The sequence below is a fragment of the Daucus carota genome, chromosome 8 (genome assembly GCF_001625215.2).
Source record: "Daucus carota subsp. sativus chromosome 8, DH1 v3.0, whole genome shotgun sequence".
Taxonomy (NCBI): Eukaryota; Viridiplantae; Streptophyta; class Magnoliopsida; order Apiales; family Apiaceae; genus Daucus; species Daucus carota.
In genome coordinates, this window is record NC_030388.2 from 22,843,099 (window position 1) to 22,856,783 (window position 13,685).

Sequence of the window (13,685 nt, forward strand, 5' to 3'; positions counted from 1 at the left end):
ATACAAATTTGTTATGATGTTTGTTGTTAATTTGATTTAAGTGATCTCACCGTTATAGTGTAGTCTACGATAATATAAAATATCAATCAATTTTTTGTTCTTTAAAAAGATAATCAAACTTTTGCATGCTTAATGATATAATACAGATGCCATTTTTCATGTGTAATTTTATTTTATTTTTATTATTATTAGTTTTGTTGCATAAAAAATTATTTATATAAAAGTGCTTAAAACATATTTATAACAATATTATGTAATCTCATACTGATTAAACATTATGTAATAAGTAATTAGTACTTCACGAGACGTTAGGGGTTTATTCGATTGAGATTTTAAAAGATTTTTTTTTTCTTTCATGAAATCTGGGGTATTTGATTTGAATGTTTGAAATTCATTAAAATCTTAAGGTATTCTATTGGTATTTTAAATTATGCTACAAAATCTTGTTGTATTCAATTATAATTTTAAACTATGCTTAAAAATCCGATGGTATTCAATTGAGATTGTTTAAAATCTATTAAAATATGATGGCATTCAAATTCTCATGGAATTGTTTGGATTTCAGAAAATGATGGGTTTTGTGGTATTTCGCAGTATTTTAAGTTTTTTGAAATCCTATCAAAATCCATGAGATTTTGAAACATTGAGTTTAAATCCTAAAGAATCTATATCAACTCTCCGACATTTTATTAATAATCCGCGTAAAATTAAAATCACATGCAATCCATTAAAATCGAATGATAAAAAACAATACATTAAAATCCCAATCGAATACACCCTCCTTATTCTACTAATTATTTGTAAGTATAGAGGTTTTTTTTTATAATTTAAAATCAAAACAACCCAATTTGATTATTCTTGCTACTACTTATTAGATAAAAAGGGGTATAAAAATTGGGAAATCTACAAAACTACCTACCTTTTCTTTAATTATTTACAAAAATACTACCTTCCAGAATTCTTTTTAAAAATACCTTTTCATAAAATCTTTTTTTCAAAAATACTGTTTGCAACTTTTGCAACCTCATCTGCAACTCCAGGCGGCGCCAGCCGTGTTGCAACCTCTTTTGCAACTTCATATGCAACCAAATTCCTGATTTCAAGTTCCAGTTTTCGAATGTCGTTTTCGACCTCATTTTCGGAATCGATATATATATATATATATATATATATATATATATATATATATATATATATCGATTCCGAAAATGAGGTCGAAAACGACATTCGAAAACTGGAACTTGAAATCAGGATTTGTAATTGCATATATGGTTGCATATGGTTGTATTCAGTTGCATATGGTTGCATTCAGTTGATTCTATTGTAATCTAACGGCCCCGCCAGGGGCACACCATACATCTGTTGTTACTTACAGTTTTCAGTTGCATTTAGTTGCAACTGAGGTTGCAAATGAAGTTGCAAAAGTTGCAACTGCAGTTGCAACTTTTGCAACTGCAGTTGCAACTGAGGTTGCAACTTTTGCAACTGCAGTTGCAACTTTTGCAACTTCATTTGCAACCTCATTTGCAACTTTTGCAACCTCATTTGCAACTTTTGCAACTTACAGTTTTCAGTTGAACTAGTTGCAATTGCAGTTGCAACTGTTGCAACTTTCCATTTTTATTTGCAACTTTTGCAACCTCATTTGCAACTTTTACGGCTGCGCCGCCCAAGGTTGCAAATGAGGTTGCAAAGGTTGCAAATCGTATTTTTGAAAAAAAAAATTTATGAAAAGGTATTTTTAAAAACAATGAAAAAGATGGTAGTATTTTTAAAAAAATAATTTTACAGATGGGTATTTTTAAAAAGATCCCATAAAAATTTAGCAAAAGAAAAAAGGGGTATAAAAGCATATTTCACTAATTTATTTGTGTGATTAGAAAACACTTCAAACAAATTTCTCATAGAAATGAGAAATAAGTCCGCAGCTTAAAAGAAGAAGCTAAAATGTTTTTTTTTTTTGAAAAGCTGAAATAGATAGCATATAATAAAGAAGCAGTACATCATCTAATGTCCCTGAGTTTCTAAAACAAAAGATAGCCTAAATCAACCTACCCGGCTATTTGCAGCAAACCAGAAGCTGCCAAAGGAGAAAGAAACATTGGGACAAAATCTACCAATACATAAAGTTTACACACTGCTGTTGCGAGAAACTAAAACTGAGAACCTAATAAACTAAGCATCACCACTGCCCGATGCCTTTGAAGACGAATCCTCATCCGGAGCCAACCCCATCAAAGCCAGAACCTGCTCCACTGTCATAAAACCGCTAATTTTTTCAAGCTGATCTGCAGGTTTGGGGGTAACATAAAGCCTCTTGATGATTGTCCAAACAATCAACAATAAGCAGAGTCTCACTTCTTGAACAATTAAGCTCCACTCCCTTCCTCCCAAACATCCACTAACAAGAGTATTTGTTAGGAGAATGGAATTAATTCCAGCCCAAGTTAGTAGTGCTTGGGCCCAAAATTTGATGTGACAATTGGACACAACATATATACGGGTATATATTTCTTCAAGTAATTATTATATTTTAAAATAATGTTTATTATTTAAACTTATTTCTCATACATCAATAGTTCTAAGAAAACAGTACTGTAAATAGTAAAAACCAAATACACTCACTAACATGCCTCAATATTTAATAATAAATAGTATCAAATACATCATCAAACCAGGGACCATTAATAACACTAATATAAGGGAATTGATAAATAAGCTCCAAACTTTACTATTTAAGCTCCAATTTCATTTTTTTTCTTTATCCAAATCACATTATCACTCATAAGATGGACGAAACATGGGTAAACATGATATAAATTTTGAAATTGAAGCTTAAATAGTAAACTATGGAGCTTATTTATCAATTCCCTATAAATATCAACACCAAAATTTATAATAATAGATGAAAGAGATAGTAATATTTATGTCATGTTGTAGCCCACATTTGTTACAGTAGGCTTCTAGATGGTCACAATTTGCAGCCAAGAGCATTGTTGAGTTGTTCTAGAAGATGAGAGAAAACGAAAGGGGCCAATCAAATGAAAATTATAGGTTTGGGCCAGAGCATGAGGCCTGAGGGTCAGTACAACGAAGTTGACAGATGGGTCGCAACTCTCTATCAGCTTTAACTGATTTGATGTGTGCTGTCTTGTTTGTTGATACGAAAATCAATGTTTTTACTGGACATCATGTTCTTTTGGCGCTTTTGTCCTTGTAAATGGACCACTAAAATGGGACAATAATTACCTGTAGTACATTCTGCAGGGATTTTGATCTTGTACGCACATATATATTCTTCAATATAATCTACCAAAAAAATCAAAAATTAAGAACATGGTCACATGTGAAACAATTATCTCAACCTCCGGACTATTTGATTTTCTCGCGAGACCCTATCTCGATCTGGGATATCCGAAACTGTAACTGAGTGCATCCTTGAAGATCATAGCTGAAATGATTCATAAGAAATACTCCTTTGTGATATTTTGATTTTTTGACACTATTTTTAGATGAGTTATTCAGATAGTAAAACTTACTATTTTTTTGATTGATTTTTTAATTTACTTTGAATATATATATTTTTTAATTTTTTTGAAAAAAAATACTTTTAACCAACCAACCAAAATACTTAAAAGTGTGTGTAAAAAGTCAAAATATCAAATAAAAAAATAGAGAGGATCCTTGAGAATATTAGTTTAAAATTTTAAGTAAAAAGATACTCTTGTTTTTTTGAAGAAAAGGAGATAATTCAATAAATAATGGCCATACGGCATCTACAAGAATGATCAAGTTGAACAAACATAGAAAAAATTAACATGTCTGTCTTCATACCTAAGATGAGACAAATAAGCGATGTTGAAATTGACGATGGTACATGTATAAATTCTTGCTCTGTGTTCACCATCTTTTCCAAAAACTCCGTTTGAGCTATCGACCACAAATGCAATTCCCGAAAGGCTTTATCGATGAATCCAAACCACTCTCACAAAAGGAGAGAAAAATCACACACTCTCACCGGGGAGAGAAATCAAACTATAATCAAAACAAACTAAAACAATTAGATCTGCACTACGACGCTCAGGAGATAATCGATCCACTCACAAATCCAAAAAGGCTTCTGGAAGCGAATAAGAACGAAAATCGAAAGTTTCGATGATATAGATCTAAGAAAACTTTCTCCGAATATGGAGATTTATTAAGAAACTCAATGAAAAAGCAAGAACAATCAAAAACTAGCAATCAAACGAAAAGATTTGGGGCTTTCCACCGGAAACCGATGGAAGCCCCGTCGGAGATGAAAATAGGAGGCGGCTGGAGAGAAGAGATAAAAAGAAAATTAGGGTTTTGTACTAATAAATATTTTATTAGAGCATCTCCAACCATCGAAAGCCATAAAAAAAAAAAAAGATACTCTTGTTGAAATGGAACGAGAATAGTGTTCAGCTGGATATGTCAGACGAGACACCCATTGATTGTTCTGTTTATGACAGATTGGATTTATTGATCCAAATGTAATTTCAGTTGGCAAAATTAAGATCACTTCGGTTCACAAATCCCCTTCATTCTATCACAACATCGAATCCTGGCATTAGCAACCGGGCAAAGTGTAATAAATTTAGGTTTCCGAACCTACGGGTCACAACTCACAAGTCACAACAAAGTGGTGCAATGACATGTATATGTGCATTACAGATTTACAGTAAAGTGTATGTGAAACACGGAGAAAATTAAGCCCTTGTGTTTTGTTTATAGTTGTCATAGTGTGAACAGACCAAACTTCCTGGATATGTCCTAGTATGAACAGAATCCAACAGCTTAATTCTCGTCCAAATCAGGGTTGGACTCAATCGTCTTGACCTGCAGGATAAGATAAATACGTTTGGATGTATCCTCAAGAAATCAACGTCACGCTTCACAATTTTACTATGAATAGCGGTAATTCGTCCAAAAAAACAAAGATTTTTTTTTTTTTCGTTAAACCGGTATCCAGTCAGTTTGTATTCATATCGACTAATCCGGTTGAACACACTAGCCCACTAATACCGCATGATAGCTCACTTATTTTTGTAGTGTCCAGGATTCCAGCTCGTGATCTTAGTATATCAAGTTTTAAGCGCCATGTCAACCATCTGGGACATCCTGTGGAGGTAAAAATAGAAAAGAAAAAAAACAACAATGGTTTCGCTGCAAATTTTATTTCTATAAAAATTAATTTAATATAGATGGAGATTTAATATTATTTAGTGCCCAAAAATGATTTTGGATGTTAAAATCGTAACATGTGACTAGTAGTTGATTTTTATGTCATTCCAAACCCCCCCTACAATTTTTCGATCTGCGCTATTTTCATAATTTGATTATGTGATTATTAAAGTTTCATTATATTTAACACAAATTATAATATTACTCCTATTTAATACAAGATACGAAACACCTGAGAAATAATGAATTTTAATTTTTATTCTAAAATTATAAATACAGACATTTTCTTTAACGTAGGAACTCGCAGCCGCTATCCGGGTACGCACTAGCTAAACCCACGAGTTCACGTCATAGCATGCAAACTACATGAACGAAGATTGTACCGGACTTTCATGTTTTAGGTACTAATAAAACATGCTCTAAAAGGAAAAACTAATATAATCTATCCGAAAATAAAGAATATACTTTAAAAGCATAATTTCTCATATAATTGGACAAAAACTCATTAATTACTGGACAATGAAGTATGTGTTATAGGTGTTGCCCGGGGAGGAAAGAAGCTAAGCTCGGACAACGTCAAAGGATAAGATAATTCAGTTGAAAGAGAGAGAGAGTTTGTGGATGACAACAAATTTATACTGTATCTTACTATTTGGGTCCAGCAGCTATTGATGATGCTGAACCACTTCTACATGCACGTAGAAGTTTCCTGCAATTCTGTTGATACCGGATCGTAAACTTTTAACATAAATTTACGAATACATCTTTTAAAGTACGTGTTCAGTTTTGATTTTTTCTATTAGATTGATTCATTTTAATAAATTTCATATAATTTTAGACATTTGAAAATATCATAAAATATGAATATTTTTTAATAACACATTTTTAGTTGTTTACATAAAAGTTTCGATCAAATTTAAAAAAGTTACCGAAAAAAAATACTGTATAAAACATGACATTTAAACGGAAGTAGTACGAGGGCTTCAAGATATTTAAATCATTCAATTAGTATATAATAAAAAGAGCAAAAGTTCATCCTCGATGGACCGGGCAATATTCTACGGAGAGAGGTATAAGACTGATTATTTAAGTATTACAGGAAGAAAAGTACAAGTTTTCTTAAAGTTCAAGGTGGCAAGCACAATTTTAGGCTGTTGGTCAAAAATATATTAAGGCAAAACCATAAATTGTACCCCCTCCGTCCCAGTCATTTGTATACAAATGGTTGGGACACGGAGACCAAGAAACTGTGTAAGAAATGAGTAAAGTTAGATGAAAAGTTGGTATAGTGATGGGACCCATTTATATTTAATAATAGATTTGAGATAATGGAGGAAAATAGTGGGTGTAATAGTGTTTATATTATTATAGAATAGAGATAGTGGAGGAAAGTAGTTGGTGTAATGATGTTTTATATTATAAAAGTTTACTACTTTTGGAATGTATACAATTGATGGGACGTACCAAAAAGAAAACGGTATACAATTCATTGGGACTGAGGGAGTAGTTGGATTTTTGAATAAAAGAATCTCGCGGACAAATATTTTATTACTCGGAAATCTAATTTGATTTGATCGTGTTTGTTTGCAGTTGCTTTGCAGCGAAGATAGCGGAAATATATATTATAAAAATGTTGTGATGACTTTTAGGAGAATAATAATAAAAAAGTCCTGAAAACCCCTGATTAGTGATCAGGGCCATATTTTAATTCTAAATCTCTGATTAACTGCTTATTTTAATATAAATCTCAACTAGTAGTACTAAGTACTTGATGCAAACACAAGAAGTCGTCAAAAAACAAGAGCATGTGTAATACACTTGTACTAGTTATTTACCGTCATTTCTAATTCATTTCAATTTTTAAATCAGTTTTTAATTTATTATAAAAATATTTAATCTTCAATTTGAAGTCGGAAATAATGTTTGTACTATATACAAACATGCTCTTTTCATATCTTAAAAAGTGTAGCCGATTTTATTTTGGCATAGAATTAGAGATTTGGTCGTACTGAGGTTGATTCCATCCATACTCATATTATACACAAATATAAAATTAAAGAAAGAAACTAAAAAGTGCATAAAAAGGTCATGAAGAATTCACACAGCAAACTTTGAGTCCCAAGCAAAATGTGAACTGATAATCCTCCTGTGGCTACTGTGCAGCAGAGACCGCCTATATAAACTAGGAGGAACCCGATGACCAGAAAGTTGTGGAGTATATTAGACTGGTCCACAGTCTTCTACCTCCAAAATACTATGAATATAATATTATTAGTCTTACTCTGTATCTCTCTCACAAAACTTCACAATATTCAAAGCCATCCGAGATTCAATGTATGTGGCTCTTTCACTTTGTTCACGTTATTATTACTAACTTTACAGTTTACACTAGTCACAAATTTTATTAGAGGTCAAACGATGGATTTCAAATGAAGATTTGAGTTGTCATTTTAAGTTTTGAGATTTATATTAACATGTGTGAAATTCAAATTTAGATTCCCAAACAAATTATTTGATCAAATTCATAATTTCATATGAGATCTTGGTTGCCAACATGCTATTAGTATTTCGCTGTATATTAGTATCAGGGTTGTCCGAGAAATATATATTGATAATTAAAATTGATCGATCGATTAATTTATAAATTTAGAATTTATCAAAATTATCAAATTTTAATTTTAAATAAAATGAAAATATAATCGATAAATTGAGAAAATGTCATTTTATAAATTTATATAAAATTAACCGGATTTTCAAAACACCGACTGAAAACTAGTTTTCATGTTCCCATCCATATTCCACCTGGATACCCTCCCCTCCGTCTTTCTACGACCTTTTGGATATAACATTTTCGTACTGTTTCAATACCAAGTCGACAGCTTTAAATCATGTTCGAAATACTTTCTGGTCTCTGACAAAAAAATGAATTTTTTTTTATCTTTTAGAACAATAAACACAAATTAGAGAGTTTTCTTACATAAAATTGATTTTTTGTATTAAAATAATCAAATTTCCAGATCAAATATATACAAAATTTTAATTCGATTTCAAGTTTTCCTATCGAAATTGTATAATATTAAAATCAAACTAAATAAGTGGTGGCTGTAATAACAACAAGTCAACGCGTCAAACTCATCAAGTGACCCCGTCTGATGAGATATTTCACGGTTGAGATCTTTCTGTGCTCATGTATATATCTCTCTCTTTCATTTCACATTTTCTTTCTTTTCTCAGATTCAACACCCTCTCCACATACATCTCTCTAGCTTCTTCCATTTGGGCTCTCTCTCGTTCAGGTACTCATTCATGTCTCTCTCTTTTATAACCTTTTTTATGTACATATGTTCATGCTGTATTTATCTTTTTGATGCTGTATTTTTTATTATTTTTTTAATTTTGATATTTGAAGTGGTTTAGTGGAAGTTCATGAAGATCATAGAAATACCCATCTTTGTTTTTGTGTTTTTATGCTTAAAGTTTTTACCTTTTTGTGGTTTTAGTGGTGTATAGTTGATAAAGATTCTGTTTTGCTTGTGGGTTTTTGTGATTTTGTGTTTATGTTTATGGGTTTAATTTTCTTGATTCAGGTTTATGAGTTTGGGGTTTTGCTGCTTTTGGATTAATTTTAGACTACTCAGATAGCGGTTTGTGATTTTAGGCCACTGGGGAATAGATATTGAGGAATTTAGGATTAGAAGGAAGAAGGATAAAGACTTTGTTTTGAGTTTGGGGGATTTTTGTGAGGGTTTGATCGTGTGATGGATTATTCATGTAAATTAGGTTTTACGGATGGCCAAGTTCGACCATATTGCACTAGTTCGGTGAATCCGATGAGTTTTAATGAGGTCAGTTCTCAGAGGTTTTTGGATCAGAAACTTGTTAATGGGGCCAGGATTGATGGTAAGTTCATTGATACTGCGAGAGTCGATAGGCCTGTGATGCCTGCTGATCCGAATTCTAGTGGTTTCACACCATTTTATGGCGTACAACACACTACAGATCTTCATGAGGATTTTGATTTTAGTGATGTAGTTCTTGGGTATATAAACCAGATGCTTATGGAAGAGGATATGGAGGAGAAGACATGTATGTTCCAAGAATCAGCAGCACTTTTAGCGGCAGAGAAATCATTCTATGAAGTCCTCGGGGAGAAGTACCCTCCCCCGCATGAGGAGCAGCCAGTAGCCTACTCAGATCAGAGCAGTGAAAGCTTGGATGAAAACCATGTTGAAGCTTACAATAGTGATGGTGGAAACAATCATCTTATTAATAGTCTCTTGACGCCTGGTTGCATTTGTGATTCTAGTGATTATAGTCTATGTAATTCGCAAGGTGGTTCTGTTAGACTTGTAGCAGAAACATCTCAGTCAATAGGTTCACTAACTAGCAACGGCAGTCCTGTGGATGGGCTGGCAGATTCACCAGTGAGCACTCTTGGAGTTACTGATATATTTACAGATAGCCAATCTGCGTTGCTAATGAAAAAAGGTTATGAGGAGGCAAGCAAGTTCCTTCCCAGTGGTAATAATTTTTTTGCTGATATGGGGACTAATGAATTGTTAGCAAATGGGCAGAAGAAAAAGGATGAGACTGTGTTGGTTAAGTTGGAGGACAAGAATCAGAACGAGAAATCACATAATGGGTCAAGAAGCAGGAAGAATCCTTATACAGAAGAAGATGGTTTGGATGAAAGCAGGAGCAACAAGCATTCTGCACTGTTTTGTGAATCGACTGTGAGGTCAGAGATGTTTGATATGGTGCTACTTTGTAGTGAAGGAAAATATGATTCTGCTCTTCGTGAATCATTGATGAACGATGCAAAAAAAAGTGTGCAACAGAATAATCAACCAAAAGGATCAAATAGCGGGAAGGCGCGCGGCAAAAAACAAGGAGGTAAGAAGGATGTGGTAGATCTAAGAACACTTCTGACCCTCTGTGCACAAGCTGTTGCAGCCAATGATCAAAGAAATGCAAGTGATTTACTGAAGCAGATCAGACAGCATTCTTCTCCATCAGGTGATGGTATGCAAAGGCTAGCTCATTATTTCTCCAACGGCCTGGAGGCACGCATGGCTGGCTCTGGGACGCAGATTTACAAGCAACTTATTGCCTTTCCATTAACGGCTGCTGATGTATTGAAAGCTTACCATTTGTTGCTAGCTACCTCCCCATTTAGGAAGATTCCCAATTTCTTTGCAAATAAGACAATCATAAAGGTAGCTGAAAATGCTACAAGGCTTCACATTGTTGATTTTGGGATTCTTTATGGTTTCCAGTGGCCTTGTCTTATACAGCGACTCTCAACCAGACCTGGCGGGCCTCCCAAACTAAAAATCACAGGAGTAGATTTTCCTAATCCAGGTTTTAGACCATCACGGAGGGTTGAGGAGACTGGTCAGCGGTTGACTAATTATGCGGAGACTTTTGGAGTTCCATTTGAATTCCACGCCATTGCTCAGAAGTGGGATACAATCAAAATTGAAGATATCGATATCGACAGGGATGAGATGCTTGTAGTGAACTGTCTGTTTAGGTTTAAGAATCTTCTCGATGAGACTGTGGTGGTGGATAGTCCCAGAAATAAAGTCATGAATCTAATTAGGAAGATGAAACCAGACATTTATATACAGGGTGTCACTAATGGATCTTATAATGCTCCCTTCTTCATCACTCGATTCCGAGAGGCACTCTTTCATTTCTCCTCGCTGTTTGATATGCTTGAGGCCAATGTTCCCCGCGAGACCCATGAACGGATGCTTCTTGAGAAAATGATATTTGGACAGGAGGCAATGAACGTGATTGCATGTGAAGGTGCAGAGAGAATTGACAGGCCAGAGACGTACAAGCAGTGGCAGGTGCGTAATCTAAGGGCTGGTTTCAGGCAACTTCCTTTGGATAAGGAAATTATGAGGATGGCCAAAGATAGGGTTAAGTCGTGCTATCACAAGGATTTTATTATTGATGAAGATGGTCAGTGGATGCTGCAGGGCTGGAAGGGACGAATTCTGTTTGCCCTGTCATCTTGGAAGCCTGCATATTAGAAGAAAGTATCATCAAATACAAGAAGAGGGCAATTCATAACATGGCTATTTCCCTCAAAATGTCAGGGCTATTGAACATTTGAAGTCAAGGTTTGGTCATCTACATCATGTTCCTATATGATATGATGTTCAAAGTCACGTGTCTTTAATCAGCACATCAGCACGTTTAATGAGACCTGTATTTCTGGGTTTTTTCTTGCAATGCTATGCAAAGAAATCAACATCGGTGATCTCAAAACCTGCAATATTCATGCTTGGTCGCCAAATACTTATCTTCAAGCATGAGAAAACTGTCGGATAGTATTGCATGTAAAAGACCTGTTCTTAGCATGTGTGCATCTTGTTTAGTAAGTAATCAGTCATGTTTTTTTTTTGGTGAATAGGAGCATCTGATACAGGTCTTGTAGCAAGTAATATTGTTTCATTTCTAAGTTCTTTTGATGTATGGCACGTTTTGCTTCAACAATCTTTAGTTCTTTTAACCTAATAAACTTCCTTTTAATTATCTGGATTGGTATTGCATTATCATCGTTGTGACCTAGAAGTAATTTGTTGTAATTTGGCTTTCATGAATAGACTCTCTTAGCAACCTTAAAATTTTTCAGTTTAGTCTGAAATATATTTCATCATATTAAATATGCCTGTTCTTAATTTTGTGCACTACATGCAGCACTGATTTTGTTAATTTAATGAGGACAAATACTGTTGGTGAAATACTAATTTTTCGCATTTTTAAATTTAAAGTTAAGAAATTGTTTATATATAAAAATATTATCGAAGATACCTTGAATACCTGACAAAATTAATTAGTATTATATAACGTAAGCAAAATTAAGTTAACTATAATATAAAGTAAAATTTGATTGAGCACGGTTGGATAACTCAGTGGTAAAGAGCTTATCCTCTGTCGTCCCAGAACCTGGGTTCGACCCTGGCTCATCCCGAGAGTTTCGTAGAACAGATACTCATCCTGGGTTCGACCCTGACTCATCTTTAGAACAGATACTCATTTGTAAGGCTATAAGCCATATTTGTCGGGAAAAAAAGAGAGTAAAATTTGATTACTCTGCAAATGATTCACGAAGTTAACTGTCATAAAAAAAAAAGAGTAAAATTTGATTATTTCACGGAACGAAATTAACTATTCTATAGTCCTTCTGTCCCTCTCCTTTCTTTAAAGTTACTATTTTGGTATGTCCCTCTCATTTCTTTACGTTACTATAAATAGTAAGTTTTCCCATCGTTACACCCACTATCTTCCCCCACTATCTCATATTTAACAATAAAAACTACTATTACACCCACTACTTTCCTCCACTATCTCAAATCTATTATTAAATATTGATAGGTCCCATCATTTTACCCACTTTTCATCTAACTTTACTCATTTTTCATAAATTGTCTTGGTCTCCGTGTCCCCTTCCAATGCAAACAATTAAGGGGACGGAGGGAGTAACATAAACAAGATTTGATTACTGCCGATGATTATATAATATTTCTCTGAATTTCCCTGGGAACTTCCCCAGAGATCTCAGGATCGGGAGTTCTGACATGCCCCCATGGATAAGATATTAAGAGGGGTGTATTGGATTGGGATTTTAAAGCATTTTTTTGCATTCATGAAATCCGAGAGTATTCGATTGGGATTGTTTGAAATCCATTAAAATCTTGAGGTATTCAATTGGGATTTTAAATTATGCTACAAAATCCGGTGGTATTCAATTGAGATTTTAAATTATGCTTTAAAATCTGATGGTATTCAATTGGGATTGTTTAAAATCCATTAAAATCTGATGGTATTCAAATGCTGATGGATTTTTTTTCATTTCATAAAATGATGGATTTTGTGGCATTCTTCAGTGTATTTTAAGTTTTTTGAAATCCCACTAAATTCAATGGGATTTTGAAGCATTGTACCTAAATCCTATCAACTCTGCGACATTTCATCAAGAATCCGCACAAAATCAAAATCTCATACAATCCATTAAAATCCATAGACTAAAAACAATGCATTAAAATCCCAATCGAATACACCCCCGTAAGATTATTCACGTCCAATAAAAATTATGCTGTTTAGTTTTTAAGCAACCGACAGATTTCGTATTTCTTTTATATCCTAAGAGTTACTCTTTCTGTCCCATGATAGTTGTGATATTTCTATTTTTGTTGGTCAAATTATCTAAGTTTTGACCAAAAATTATAAATAAATTATTTATTATTTTAAAAAACTGAAAATTACATTTTAAAATAGACTAAAAGCTATTTCCGGTAACATATTTTTTTTATTTTGTCAATTGATAAAATATTAATAAATTTCAGTTAAGCTTTAGTCAATTTGACCGGCACAAAACCAAATGTGACAATTATTTTGGGACGGAAGGAGTACTTTATTCGTGTAAGGTGTAACTAGGAACTCTAAAAAAAATAGTCAAGGATATT

At 33.5% G+C, this 13,685-nt stretch overlaps 1 protein-coding gene across 1 annotated transcript; it reads left to right on the forward strand.

The window, feature by feature from the left end:
* The first annotated feature begins 8,361 nt into the window (after positions 1 to 8,361).
* LOC108199609 (scarecrow-like protein 9) lies at positions 8,362 to 11,751 on the forward strand. Its single transcript, XM_017367514.2, has 2 exons — positions 8,362 to 8,501; positions 8,793 to 11,751. Exon 2 carries the CDS (start codon positions 8,964 to 8,966, stop codon positions 11,244 to 11,246), a length of 2,283 nt encoding a protein of 760 aa, XP_017223003.1. The 5' UTR covers positions 8,362 to 8,501; positions 8,793 to 8,963; the 3' UTR covers positions 11,247 to 11,751.
* Positions 11,752 to 13,685: the final 1,934 nt, after the last annotated feature.